A 14,857-nucleotide genomic window follows, 5' to 3' on the forward strand; every position below is an offset into this window, starting at 1 on the left:
TGGCAGACAGTGAAGTACTGCAGTTTAGATGGAGGGCAGGAGAGAAGGTGGGTGGGTGGGAGGGTGGGTGGGTGGGTGGGTGGGTGGGTCGGGAGGGGGGGAGGAGGTAGCGGAAAGGAGAGAAATAAAAAGACTGGGTGTGGCAGTGAAATGACAGCTGTGTATTGCTGGAATTGGAGTGGGGAGGGAGCTAGATGGGTGAGGACAGTGACTAGCAAAGGTTGAGTCCAGAAGGGCTACTGGAATGTAGGATGAATTTCAGGAAATGTTCCCACATGTACAATTCAGAAAAGCTGGTGGTGGTGGGAAGAATCCATATGGCACAGGCCGTGAAGCAGTCATTGAGAGGAGGGATATCATGTTTGGCAGCATGTTCAGCAACAGGGTGGTCCACTTGTTTTTTGGCCACTGTTTGTCAGTGGCCATTCATGCAGACAGACAGCTTGTTAGTTGTCATGCCTACATAGAATGCAGCACAGTGGTTGAGTTGCAGCTTAGCTTGTAAATCACATGACCGGTTTCACAGGTAGCTCTGCCTTTGGTGGGATAGGTGATGTAAGTGATCGGACTGGAGTAGGTGGTGATAGGAAGATGTATGGGAGAGGTTTTGCAACTAGGTCTATTACAGGGGTATGAGCCATGAGGTAAGGGATTGGGGACAGGGGTTGTGTAAGAATAGATGAGTATATTGTGTAGGTTTGATGGATGGCGGAATACCACTGTAGGGGGGATGGAAAGGAGAATGGGCAGGATATTTCTCATTTCAGGGCACGACGAGAGATAATTGAAACTCTGGTGGAGAATGTAATTCAGTTGCTCCAGTTCCAGATGTTACTGAATTAGGTGGGGAATGCTCCTCTGGTGCCGGACTGTGGGACTTTGGGAGGTGGAGAGAAACTGGAAAATAAGGCACGGGAGATTTGTTTTTGTACAAGCTTGGGAGGATAATTACAGTCAGTGAAGGCTTCAGTGAGACCCTTGGTATATTTTGAAAGGAACTGCTCATCACTGCAGATGCGACGACCACGGGTGGCTAGGCTAGGCAATGGAACACCCCATTGTGGCCGGTTACTGTGCCCCCACTGAGAGAATCTCTGGTCTTGTAGACCAACACCTTCAATCTATTACCTGGAACCTATCCTCCTAGATAAAAGATACCAACCATTTCCTCCAATGACTATCCACAGGTCCTGTCCCTTTACCACATGGTGCCCTGCTCATACCTATTGATGCCAGCTCGCTGTACACTAACATTCCTAATATCCATGGCCTTACTGCTATCGAACACTACATTTCCAGACACCCTATGTATTCCAAACCAACATCCTCCTTCCTAGTCACCATGACCAACTATATACTCACCCACAATTACTTCTCCTTTGAAGGCATTACCTACAAACAGATCCAGGGTATGGCTATAGGCACCCGCATGGCACCACCCAATACCAAACTATTCAGGGACCATCTAGGGGCATCCTTCCTAAAAACCCAGAATTCTAAACCTCTCACCTTCATTCATTCATTAATGCCATCTTTGCTATCTGGATTGAAGGTGAGGACACCCTATTCACATTCCTCCAGAACCTCAACAACTTCTCCCCCATTTGCTTCACCTGGTGCTACTCAACCCAACAAGCCACCTTCCTAGATGTTGACCTCCACCTCAGAGATGGCTACATCAGTAACTATGTTCATATCAAACCTACTAACCACCAGCAATACCTCCACTTCAACAGCTGCCACCCATTCCATACCAAGAAGTCCCTTCCGTACAGCCTAGCCACCCATGGTCATTGCATCTGCAGTGACGAGCAGTCCCTCTCAAAAAATATTGAGGGTCTCACTGAAGTCTTCACTTACTGTAATTATCCTCCCAACCTTGAACAAAAATAAATTTCCCGTGCCTTATCTTTCCAGTTTCCCACCACCGCCCAAAGTCCCACAGTCTGGCCACAGAGTAGCATTCCCCTCGTAACTCAGTACCATCCGGTACTGGAGCAACTGAATAACATTCTCTGCCAGAGTTTCGATTACCTTACGTCGTGACCTGAAATGAGAAATGTCCTGCCCACTATCTTTCCCACCTCTCCTACAGTGGTATTCTGCCGTCCACCAAACATACACAACATACTCATCTATCCTTACACAACCCCTGCTCCCAATCCCTTACCTCACGGCTAATACGCCTGTAATAGAACTAGATGCAAGACCTGTCCCATACATCTTCCTACCACCACCTACTCCAGTCCAATCACTAACATCACCTATCCCACCAAAGGCAGGGCTACCTGTGAAACCAGTCGTGAGATTTACAAGCTAAGCTGCAACCACTGTGCTGCATTCTATGTAGGCGTGACAACCAACAAGCTGTCTGTCTGCATGAATGGCCACTGACAAACTGTGGCCAAAAAACAAGTGGACCACCCTGTTGCTGAACATGCTGCCAAACATGATATCCCTCATCTCAATGACTGCTTCACAGCCTGTGCCATACGGATCCTTCCTACCACCAACAGCTTTTCTGAATTGTGCAGGTGGGAACTTTCCCTGAAATTCATCCTACATTCCTCTAACCCACCTGGCTCAGTCTTCATTAGTCACTGTCCTCACCCATCCAGCTCCCTCCCTGCTCCCAATCCAGCACTACAACACCACACACGATCTTTTAATTTCTTTTTATTTCTCTCCTTTCCACTACTTACCCCCCTCCCCACATTCTCTCCTGCCCTCCATCTAAACGCAGCATTTCACTGTCCGCCACCTCCACCATACTATTCATCCCCCTCCCTGCACTAGCCACCTTCTTACCCCTACCCAGTCCCACTCCCATCATGCACTGGTGCTACTTCTCGCAGTTTCAGTTATCTGAGACTGCACGTGTGTGTGCAAGTTGAGTTTGTGCATGCGCGCGCATGCGTGCGTGTGTGTGTGTGTGTGTGTGTGTGTGTGTGTGTGTGTGTGTTTTGCTGACAAAGGCCTTCTTGGCAAAAAGCTAAAATTGAGTGAATCTTTTTGTTGTGTCGATTGTGACTCGTTACCTCCACTATATAGTGAGTAGCAACTTTCCTTCTCTAATATTGTTACATTCCATCCTGGATCTTCCATTGTTTGATTTTAAATGTTTCATATTTGCTACCTTTCAGAGCCTACCCAAAGATGTTCGTGTAATCAGGGTGATGCCTAATACTCCAGCAACTGTTCGTTGCGCAGCATCAGTATTCTCTTGTGGAAGTGCAGTCAGACCTGAGGACATAAATTTGACAAAAAAGTTGTTTGACTCAATTGGAACTTGTGAAGAGGTTCCTGAAACTTATATGGATCCTATAACTGCATTAAGTGGGTCTGGTCCAGCATATGTAAGTAGCTCAGGTTATCCTTGCTCTCATTATTCACAAATAAGTTAATGCCATGAAGATAGTATTACTATTTTGTGCTAATTTGTGTCTGTTTAATTTTCAGTTAACAACTTATTCTCTTTTTGATATTCTTTGATTCTGCCTTTGGTTGGGAATATGAGTCTTGATTAACGCTGTTCCTGTATACACTGGAGAGCCAAAGAAACTGGTACACCTGCCTAACATCATGTAGGGCCCCTGCAAGCATGCAGAAATGCTGCAACATGACATGGCATGGACTCAACTAATGTCTGAATTAGTGCTAGAGGGAACTGACACCAAGAATCTTGCAGGGCTGTCCATAAATCCAAAAGAGTACGACGGGGTGGAGATCTCAACTGAACAGCACATTGCAAGGCATCTGAGATATGCTTAATTATGTTCATGTCTGGGGAGTTCAGTGGCCAGTGGAAGTGTTTAAGCTCAGAAGAATGTTCCTGGAGCCACTCTGTAGCAATTCTGGACATGTAGGGTGTCACATTTCCCTGCTGGAATTTCCCAAGTCCATTGGAATGCACAATGAACATGAATGGATGCAGGTGATGAGACAGGATGCTTACATATGTGTCAACTTTCAAGTGGTATCTAGACATAACAGGGGTCCCATATCACTTCAACTGCACATGTCTCACACCATTACACAGCCTTCACCAGACTGAACAGAACCCTGCTGACATGGATTCATGAGGTTGCCTCCATAACCATACATGTCTATTTGAAATGAGACTCGTCCAACCAGGCAATGTGTCTCCAGCCATCAACAGTCCAATATCAGTGTTGGTGGGCCCAGGCAAGGCACAAAGCTTTGTGTTTTGCAGTCATCAATGTTACATGAGTGGGCCTTTAACTCTGAAAGCCCATATTGATGATTTTTTGTTGAATGGTTCACATGCTGGCACTTATTGATGGCCCAGCATTGAAATCTGCAGCAATTTGTGGAAGGGTTGCACTTCTGCCATGAATGATCCTCTTCAGTCATTGTTGGTCCTTTTTGGCAGGATTTTTTTCTGTGCGCAGCGATGTCAGAGATTTGATGTTTTACTGGATTCCTGATATTCACAGTACACTCATGAAATTGTTGTATTGAAAAATCCCCACTTCATCACTACCTCAGAGATGCTGTGTCCCATCGCTCATGTGCCAAGTATAACACTACGTTCAAACTCATTTAAATCTTGATAACCTGCCATACTGCACCAGACACTTGTCATCTTATATAGACATTGCTAACCAATGCACGGTGTTCTGCCTGTTTACAGGCACTTCAGTGTAAATTAAAGTTCAGATTTTTAATTAGTTTTCTATGTAAGCCCTAGTTTTTAGGTCACAAACAAGTTTTTGTGAATACAGATCCCATTTTCTTAAATGTATTCCTTTTTGTGGTACGTGTCCAATCTGTTCTATGCTTGTGCCTACGTCTCTAATACAGCTTCAGTGTAAATTAAAGTTCAGATTTTTTAATTAGTTTTCTATGTAACCCCAGTTTTTCAGTCACAAACAACTTTTTGTGAATACAGCTCCAATTTTCTTACATGTATTCCTTTTTGTGGTATGTGTCCAATCTGTTCTGTACTTGTGCATAGTTCTCTAATACAGGATTCCACAAAATTAAATTTTCACTCTACAACTGAAGTGTTCATACTAACAGAACTTTGAGGCATTGGTGTGTTAACTAACTGGGGCCTATCCATTAAAGAGTAAAAAGAGATTCTGAAGAATCTGGCAAACACTCGAAGACAGATGCACATTGTACTGAGAAAGCCTGCTCATGAAGTTTCAACAAACTAATAATATATTACAATCACTTAGTGATTGCTCCAGAAGAGATTGCAAGGACTAGATTAGCCTAATTACAGCATGCACAGAGTTGTTTAAATTATCATTTTTCCCACACTCCACATGTTAATGAAACTGGAAGGAGCCCTAATAATTGATAGAATTAGAAGCATCATCTACTGTGTACTTCACAAATGTTTGCAGAGGGTGATTGTCTGGCTGTAGATGTGTATAACATGTTACAAGGTAACTGAAGGGATCTAATAATTTTAGTACCCTGCTAACAGATGATTTGTTAAAACAGATAAAAAAGGTATCTGGCAGTGTAGTGCACAATGCTTGTCTAAGTAACTCTATTGGATCTGCTTCCAGTTGTGTATTTTTTGTACTTGTGTTTTTAACTGTTATTAGGAAGAATTTACTGAATTTAGTAGGCAGTGTTTTGAATTTAATAACATCTGCCAGTGGGAAGGTGAATGTCACTTGTCATTCCAAGTTAACACATTTCTTACTTAATAATGCTCCAATCTGCATTTCCTTAGTTGTGTACTGTAATGGTTTCCCTTTTTTTTTTAAATATGATGAAGAATTTTGCAATATTGTTTGTAGTGTCCTATTAAATTTTCATTCCAGCTAGTCCCATGCATTAAATACAGCTTTTTTTCATCTGAAGATATAACTTTGCAGAACCAGACCCTTAAGAACAAATTTTCACCAGAATTATCGCCCAATCTCAATAGTTCCAATAATTTCCAAAATATTTGAAACTCTTGTATACAATCAATTAAGTGATTATTTTTAAGAAAATTACCTCTTTCCAAAGAATCAGTTTTATTACAGATGGAGTAAAATACCATGCCAGGAGTTCTTGATGTTACTAACCAGATACTCACTGCTTTTGAAAATAAGAACATGGCCTCCATTGTTTTATGTGACCTACATACTCCTTTGATTCTATTCCTTATGAAATATTACTTGAGAGGCTTGAATTTTATGGGTTATACATCCATAAAAATAAGTATTTCATACTTAAGTGATAAAAATATTTTGTCTCTATGAGAAACAGAGATTCTCTGGTGAAAATTGTTGAGGATGGGGTGCCACAGGTATCAGTTTTTGGACCATTCTTTATCATAATTTCAATCAATAATTTATCATCTTGTGTTTCCTATTCTGTGATCTACTATACACATGACACAACAATAGTTTACCACCCATAAAGACAACTCATTATTAAAATAAAAGTCTCTGGAATCACTAGGTGCCGCAGTGAAATGGTTCTCGTCCAGATAATTTCTGTGCAACACAGGTTAGAATCGTTATCTTCTGTTAGAACTATCTAACAATACAGAAAATCAATCAGCTAACATTTTGAGATGTCATATTAACTACAAGTTGACCTGGGGAGTACACATCAGTCAGTTTTGCTAAAGAATATCAAGAGAAATATATGTAGTCTAGAGAATATGAGATATATTTACTTCTGAATACCTATGACTGACATAATATGTTTAGTCTATTCCAGTCTCACATTTCTTATTGACTGCTGGTGGGGGAGGGGGGGGGGGGGGGGTGGTCACCCTTCATCATACATGATACACCGAAAATAAAAAACAAAAGGTCATATGAGAAATGTATGGAACTGACTCAAGAGATTTGTTTAGAAAACTTAATATATTCAAAAATGTAAACCTGTGCATACATCTCTCATTGCTAAAATTTTTAATAAAAATAAAAGAATTTCACATAGGAGGAGATATTCATGAGCAGAACATCAGGGGCAAAACGAAAATGGATATTCCAAGATACAGACTGGTAAAAGTAGCCCACTCACCCAGAATCAGCTCTGTGACCATCTTTAATAACTTATTACCCCCAGCATCGTACATATCTTGGAAATTATTTCAAAGAATGTTGTATAACTACTAGGCTGAAATCCTGTTTTATAATATAACAGGACTTCTTGATGTACAGGTTGTGAACATATGATAAAATTGCAAATGTATGACTAAATGACAGTAATTATCTATGACTGTAATTAAGTGTATTGTTAACTATATATGTCTGTAATTTTGTATAAGAGATGCAGCCTAATCCATTGTATGTACAGTTAGGTGACAATAGTCATGGGGCACCTCCTTTTGCACTGTGTAGTGCAGCAATGCAACATGGCATAGTCTCAAGAAGCTATTGGGAGCCCCCAACAGAAATATTGAGCCATGCTACCTCTATAGCTATCCATAGTTGTGAATATGTTGCTGATGCAGGATTATGTGTACAAGCTAACTTCTCAATTGAGTCCTAGAAATGTTTGATGAGATTCATGTGAGGCAATCTGGGTGGCAAATCATTCACTCACTGTCCAGAATGTTCTTCAAACTGGTAACATGGTGCATTGTCATCCACAAAAGTTCCATCATTGTTTGGGAACATGAAGTCCATGAATAGCTGCAAGTGATCTCCAGTTAACCAAACATAACCACTTCCACTCAATGCTCCCACTAAGTTGGACTAAAGGGCCCAGTCCATTCTACATAAACATAACTCACACCATTATGGAGCCACCACCAACTCGCACAGTAGCTTGACAACTTGGGTCCATGGCTTCATTGGGACTGAGCCACACTCAAACCCTACCAGCAGCTCTTACTATCTGAAATCAGTACTCGTCTGATCACGCCATGATTTTCCAGTCATCTAGGGTCTAACTGAGACAGTCACGAGCCCAGGAGAGGCACTGCAGGTAATTTTGTGCAGTTAACAAAGGCATTTGCATCAGTTGTCTGCCCATTAATGTCAAATTTCACCACACTGTCCTAATGTATATGTTCATCATATGTCCCAAATTGATTTCTGTGGTTATTTCACACAGCATTACTTGTCTGTTATCACAGACAACTCTTCACGAAAACCACTGCTCTCGCTCATTAAGCGAAGGTTGTTGGCCACTGCATTGTCCATGGTGAGAAATAATGCCTGTAATCTGGTATTCTCAGCACACTCTTGACTCTGTGGATCTCAGAATATTGAATTCCATAACAATTCGAAAATGGAATGTCCCAAGTGTCTAGTTCCAACTGCCATTTTTCATTCAGAGTCTGTTAATTCCTGTCGTGTGGCCATAATCATGTCGAACACCTTTTCGCATGAATCATCTGAGTAAAAATAACAGTTCCACCAGTGCACTGCCCTTTTATATTTTGTGTATGTGATACTACTGCCATTGTATACGTGCATTTCACCATCCCACGACTTTTGCCACCTCAGTGTATGGTCAGTGGTAAATAAAGATAAGAATATGAATAAACAGGAAAATATCTATTACCCCTGACATTGGTCTTAAGGGAAGTATACATGTTACAACATACGTTATTATCTGATTCAGGTGTATGCAATCATGGAAGCATTATGTACAGGAGGTGTGAGGATGGGCCTGCCAAGGGAATTGGCCAGAAGGCTAGTGACACAAACTGTACTAGGTGCAGCCAAGACAGCAGTAGAGTCAAACCAACACTTATCACAGCTTTGTGATGATGTGACTTCCCCTGCAGGTAAGCCCATCATTGCTATGATTATTATTTTTGGAAATGAAAGCAGACACTTAGAATAAATTCAGTCATGAACAGACATTTCAACTGGGTTGTTGAACAAATGGAATTCACATAATGCAATTTTTTACTGTACCGTACAGTACCGTACCCCCCCATGAACCATGGACCTTACCGTAGGTGGGGAGGCTTGCGTGCCTCAGCGATACAGATAGCCAGACAAAAGTGTGGTTCCTGAAGAGGGGCAGCAGCCTTTTCAGTAGTTGCAGGGGCAACAGTCTGGATGATTGACTGATCTGGCCTTGTAACAATAACCAAAACGGCCTTGCTGTGCTGGTACTGCGAACGGCTGAAAGCAAGGGGAAACTACGGCCGTAATTTTTCCCGAGGGCATGCAGCTTTACTGTATGATTAAATGATGATGGCGTCTTCTTGGATAAAATATTCCGGAGGTAAAATAGTCCCCCATTCGGATCTCCGGGCGGGCACTACTCAAGAGGATGTCATTATCAGGAGAAAGAAAACTGGCGTTCTACGGATCGGAGCGTGGAATGTCAGATCCCTTAATCGGGCAGGTAGGTTAGAAAATTTAAAAAGGGAAATGGATAGGTTAAAGTTAGATATAGTGGGAATTAGTGAAGTTCGGTGGCAGGAGGAACAAGACTTCTGGTCAGGTGACTACAGGGTTATAAACACAAAGTCAAATAGGGGTAATGCAGGAGTAGGTTTAATAATGAATAGGAAAATAGGAATGCGGGTAAGCTACTACAAACAGCACAGTGAACGCATTATTGTGGCCAAGATAGATACGAAGCCCACACCTACTACAGTAGTACAAGTTTATATGCCAACTAGCTCTGCAGATGACGAAGAAATTGAAGAAATGTATGATGAGATAAAAGAAATTATTCAGATAGTGAAGGGAGACGAAAATTTAATAGTCATGGGAGACTGGAATTCGAGTGTAGGAAAAGGGAGAGAAGGAAACGTAGTAGGTGAATATGGATTGGGGCTAAGAAATGAAAGAGGAATCCGCCTGGTAGAATTTTGCACAGAGCACAACTTAATCATAGCTAACACTTGGTTTAAGAATCATGATAGAAGGTTGTATACATGGAAGAAGCCTGGAGATACTAAAAGGTATCAGATAGATTATATAATGGTAAGACAGAGATTTAGCAACCAGGATTTAAATTGTAAGACATTTCCAGGGGCAGAAATGGACTCTGACCACAATCTATTGGTTATGACCTGTAGATTAAAACTGAAGAAACTGCAAAAAGGTGGGAATTTAAGGAGATGGGACATGGATAAACTGAAAGAACCAGAGCTTGTACAGAGTTTCAGGGAGAGCATAAGGGAACAATTGACAGGAATGGGGGAAAGAAATACAGTAGAAGACGAATGGGTAGCTTTGAGGGATGAAGTAGTGAAGGCAGCAGAGGATCAAGTAGGTAAAAAGATGAGGGCTAGTAGAAATCCTTGGGTAACAGAAGAAATATTGAATTTAATTGATGAAAGGAGAAAATATAAAAATGCAGTAAATGAAGCAGGCAAAAAGGAATACAAACGTCTCAAAAATGAGATCGACAGGAAGTGCAGAATGGCTAAGCAGGGATGGCTAGAGGACAAATGTAAGGATGTAGAGGCTTATCTCACTAGGGGTAAGATAGATACTGCCTACAGGAAAATTAAAGAGACCTTTGGAGGTAAGAGAACCACTTGTATGAACATCAAGAGCTCAGATGGAAACCCAGTTCTAAGCAAAGAAGGGAAAGCAGAAAGGTGGAAGGAGTATATAGAGGGTCTATACAAGGGCGATGTACTTGAGGACAATATTATGGAAACGGAAGAGGATGTAGATGAAGATGAAATGGGAGATACGATACTGCGTGAAGAGTTTGACAGAGCACTGAAAGACCTGAGTCGAAACAAGGCCCCCGGAGTAGACAACATTCCAGTAGAACTAATGACGGCCTTGGGAGAGCCAGTCCTGACAAAACTCTACCATCTGGTGAGCAAGATGTATGAAACAGGCGAAATACCCTCAGACTTCAAGAAGAATATAATAATTCCAATCCCAAAGAAAGCAGGTGTTGATAGATGTGAAAATTACCGAACAATCAGTTTAATAAGCCACAGCTGCAAAATACTAACACGAATTCTTTACAGACGAATGGAAAAACTAGTAGAAGCCGACCTCGGGGAAGATCAGTTTGGATTCCGTAGAAATACTGGAACACGTGAGGCAATACTGACCTTACGACTTATCTTAGAAGAAAGATTAAGGAAAGGCAAACCTACATTTCTAGCATTTGTAGACTTAGAGAAAGCTTTTGACAATGTTGACTGGAATACTCTCTTTCAAATTCTAAAGGTGGCAGGGGTAAAATACAGGGAGCGAAAGGCTATTTACAATTTGTACAGAAACCAGATGGCAGTTATAAGAGTCGAGGGGCATTAGAGGGAAGCAGCGGTTGGGAAGGGAGTGAGACAGGGTTGTAGCCTCTCCCCAATGTTATTCAATCTGTATATTGAGCAAGCAGTAAAGGAAACAAAAGAAAAATTTGGAGTAGGTATTAAAATCCATGGAGAAGAAATAAAAACTTTGAGGTTCGCCGATGACATTGTAATTCTGTCAGAGACAGCAAAGGACTTGGAAGAGCAGTTGAACGGAATGGATGGTGTCTTGAAGGGAGGATATAAGATGAACATCAACAAAAGCAAAACGAGGATAATGGAATGTAGTCGAATCAAGTCGGGTGATGCTGAGGGTATTAGATTAGGAAATGAGACACTTAAAGTAGTAAAGGAGTTTTGCTATTTGGGGAGCAAAATAACTGATGATGGTCGAAGTAGAGAGGATATAAAATGTAGACTGACAATGGCAAGGAAAGCGTTTCTGAAGAAGAGAAATTTGTTAACATCGAGTATAGATTTAAGTGTCAGGAAGTCATTTCTGAAAGTATTTGTATGGAGTGTAGCCATGTATGGAAGTGAAACATGGATGGTAAATAGTTTGGACAAGAAGAGAATAGAAGCTTTTGAAATGTGGTGCTACAGAAGAATGCTGAAGATTAGATGGGTAGATCACATAACTAATGAGGAAGTATTGAATAGGATTGGGGAGAAGAGAAGTTTGTGGCACAACTTGACCAGAAGAAGGGATCGGTTGGTAGGACATGTTCTGAGGCATCAAGGGATCACCAATTTAGTATTGGAAGGCAGCGTGGAGGGTAAAAATCGTAGGGGGAGACCAAGAGATGAATACACTAAGCAGATTCAGAAGGATGTAGGTTGCAGTAGGTACTGGGAGATGAAGAAGCTTGCACAGGATAGAGTAGCATGGAGAGCTGCATCAAACCAGTCTCAGGACTGAAGACAACAACAACAACAACCGTACAGTGTATTAGAAGTAAAACATTTAAAAAAACTTACCAAATACAGCAATCAGATAACTGATGAACAACAGTAACACTACAGTAGTTCCAAATAAAACACAATATTACACTATGGTATGTAAAATATGCTACAAAATAATAACTATTTACAACCCTTTTAATTAATGAAATCCACTCCAGTTGCCGTAGAGAATTTTATTGCATCAACTACCAGTTTCGGTCTTTACATTAGGCAATTTTCAAGTGGTTCTAAAAGACTACATTGTGGAGGAACAATATCAAATGACCACTTGTATATTGCCTAATGAAAAAGCTAAAATCAGTTGTGGACACAATAAAGTTACCAGCAGCAATGGAGGAGTTCTCACTAATTAAACAAACAGCTGCAGAATCAGCACACCCTTCAAACAGGTCGAAACTAATAATTTACAACACCATCTGTAACCTACAATAGGTTAATTTTTCTATTGCTCTAAAGAAATCTTTTAACTTTTCTTTTTTTTTGTGGGTCATTGCATGGATTTTCTTTTGTGCATATTGTTTTATGTTCAGCACGTGCAACAACTGAATATGCTTTGGTTCACTTTGTCTCCCCATGCTTATAATCATTTTGTTCATGTTATTAATATTTCATATGTACTTGGAATGTCTTCTATGCTTTCTTCTTGTATTGTATTGTATCTTTATTGATACACAAATCATTCAGTGTACAGAAATGAACAACGATATGGGACAAGTCAAACAGGTGATATAAGAACATATATATACATAACATTTTTTAATAAAGTGAACATAACACTGAAGATATGCTCTGTATGTATTCATAATAATAATATTAGAATAAGTTCAAAGAACAACACTGGCCATATAAAACTGTAAAAGTTCTTTATGGACAATATGTTATTTCTAAACAACAATTTAGTTTTTAAAGATAATCAAAATATCTAATTTAGTTTATGATAGCAATATGATGAGGAGGATAGTCACTACTCACCACATAATGAAAATGCCGAGTCTAGACACAACAAAAAGACTGTCAGAAAATGAGCTTTCGGCCACCAAAGCCTTCATCAGAGACACATGGACTCACATAAATGCAACTCGCACACACATGACCACCGTCTCTGGCTGCTGGGATGACAGATTTATGATAGGTCACATTCAAGAAAATCTTGTGTGCTGTAGAAGCAATGCTTTTTTAGGAATGCTCTTAGGGCTTATTAAAATTCTGTTGATTCTTGAATACTTTCTACTTGTTTTGGGAGATGGCTGTACAGTCTGATTTCCATACATTTAACACTATTACCATACAGTTTAGTAGATGCAGTCTATTGATGTTTTGTTTAATAAAACAAAGCAGTTGAAATATATATTGACCAGGACAAGGCACTACTTCTTCTCAATCCTCATCTTTGACTGCTTTACCCTTTTCATTTTGTATGATATTAATGATGTCTTTTTAATCTATGATCTGTGAATTTGGTTGGACATTGTCAGCAACTGCCCACTGGTTCAGAACTTAAAGATGAATACTGCAAGGCAGAACACAGCTTGCAGACTGAATGTCATTGCAGTTGGAAGCTGTGTCACTACATTCTTTATGTGTTACATTTTCTTCAAAGGAATACCTGTTCCAGAAACTCATAATAAGGATCAGACTGATACTTTGCCAGACCAGGTCTACTACACTCCTGGAAATGGAAAAAAGAACACATTGACACCGGTGTGTCAGACCCACCATACATGCTCCGGACACTGCGAGAGGGCTGTACAAGCAATGATCACACGCACGGCATAGCGGACACACCAGGAACCGCGGTGTTGGCCGTCGAATGGCGCTAGCTGCGCAGCATTTGTGCACCGCCGCCGTCAGTGTCAGCCAGTTTGCCGTGGCATACGGAGCTCCATCGCAGTCTTTAACACTGGTAGCATGCCGCGACAGCGTGGACGTGAACCGTATGTGCAGTTGACGGACTTTGAGCGAGGGCGTATAGTGGGCATGCGGGAGGCCGGGTGGACGTACCGCCGAATTGCTCAACACGTGGGGCGTGAGGTCTCCACAGTACATCGATGTTGTCGCCAGTGGTCGGCGGAAGGTGCACGTGCCCGTCGACCTGGGACCGGACCGCAGCAACGCACGGATGCACGCCAAGACCGTAGGATCCTACACAGTGCCGTAGGGGACCGCACCGCCACTTCCCAGCAAATTAGGGACACTGTTGCTCCTGGGGTATCGGCGAGGACCATTCGCAACCATCTCCATGAAGCTGGGCTACGGTCCCGCACACCGTTAGGCCGTCTTCCGCTCACGCCCCAACATCGTGCAGCCCGCCTCCAGTGGTGTCGCGACAGGCGTGAATGGAGGGACGAATGGAGACGTGTCATCTTCAGCGATGAGAGTCGCTTCTGCCTTGGTGCCAATGATGGTCGTATGCGTGTTTGGCGCCGTGCAGGTGAGCGCCACAATCAGGACTGCATACGACCGAGGCACACAGGGCCAACACCCGGCATCATGGTGTGGGGAGCGATCTCCTACACTGGCCGTACACCACTGGTGATCGTCGAGGGGACACTGAATAGTGCACGGTACATCCAAACCGTCATCGAACCCATCGTTCTACCATTCCTAGACCGGCAAGGGAACTTGCTGTTCCAACAGGACAATGCACGTCCGCATGTATCCGGTGCCACCCAACATGCTCTAGAAGGTGTAAGTCAACTACCCTGGCCAGCAAGA

The 14,857-nt window shown here is 41.8% G+C and overlaps 1 protein-coding gene across 1 annotated transcript in view; it reads left to right on the forward strand.

Moving 5' to 3' along the window:
- The window catches only part of LOC126188249 (pyrroline-5-carboxylate reductase 3), a 166,243-nt gene that overhangs the window by 128,972 nt on the left and 22,414 nt on the right, over positions 1-14,857 (forward strand). Inside the window, exons 4-5 of the mRNA XM_049929810.1 lie at positions 3,144-3,356; positions 8,557-8,722. Coding sequence (XP_049785767.1) covers positions 3,144-3,356; positions 8,557-8,722 — 379 coding nt within the window. The remainder of the gene's footprint in view (positions 1-3,143; positions 3,357-8,556; positions 8,723-14,857) is intronic.

Source organism: Schistocerca cancellata, chromosome 5 (assembly GCF_023864275.1).
Source record: "Schistocerca cancellata isolate TAMUIC-IGC-003103 chromosome 5, iqSchCanc2.1, whole genome shotgun sequence".
NCBI lineage: Eukaryota > Metazoa > Arthropoda > Insecta > Orthoptera > Acrididae > Schistocerca > Schistocerca cancellata.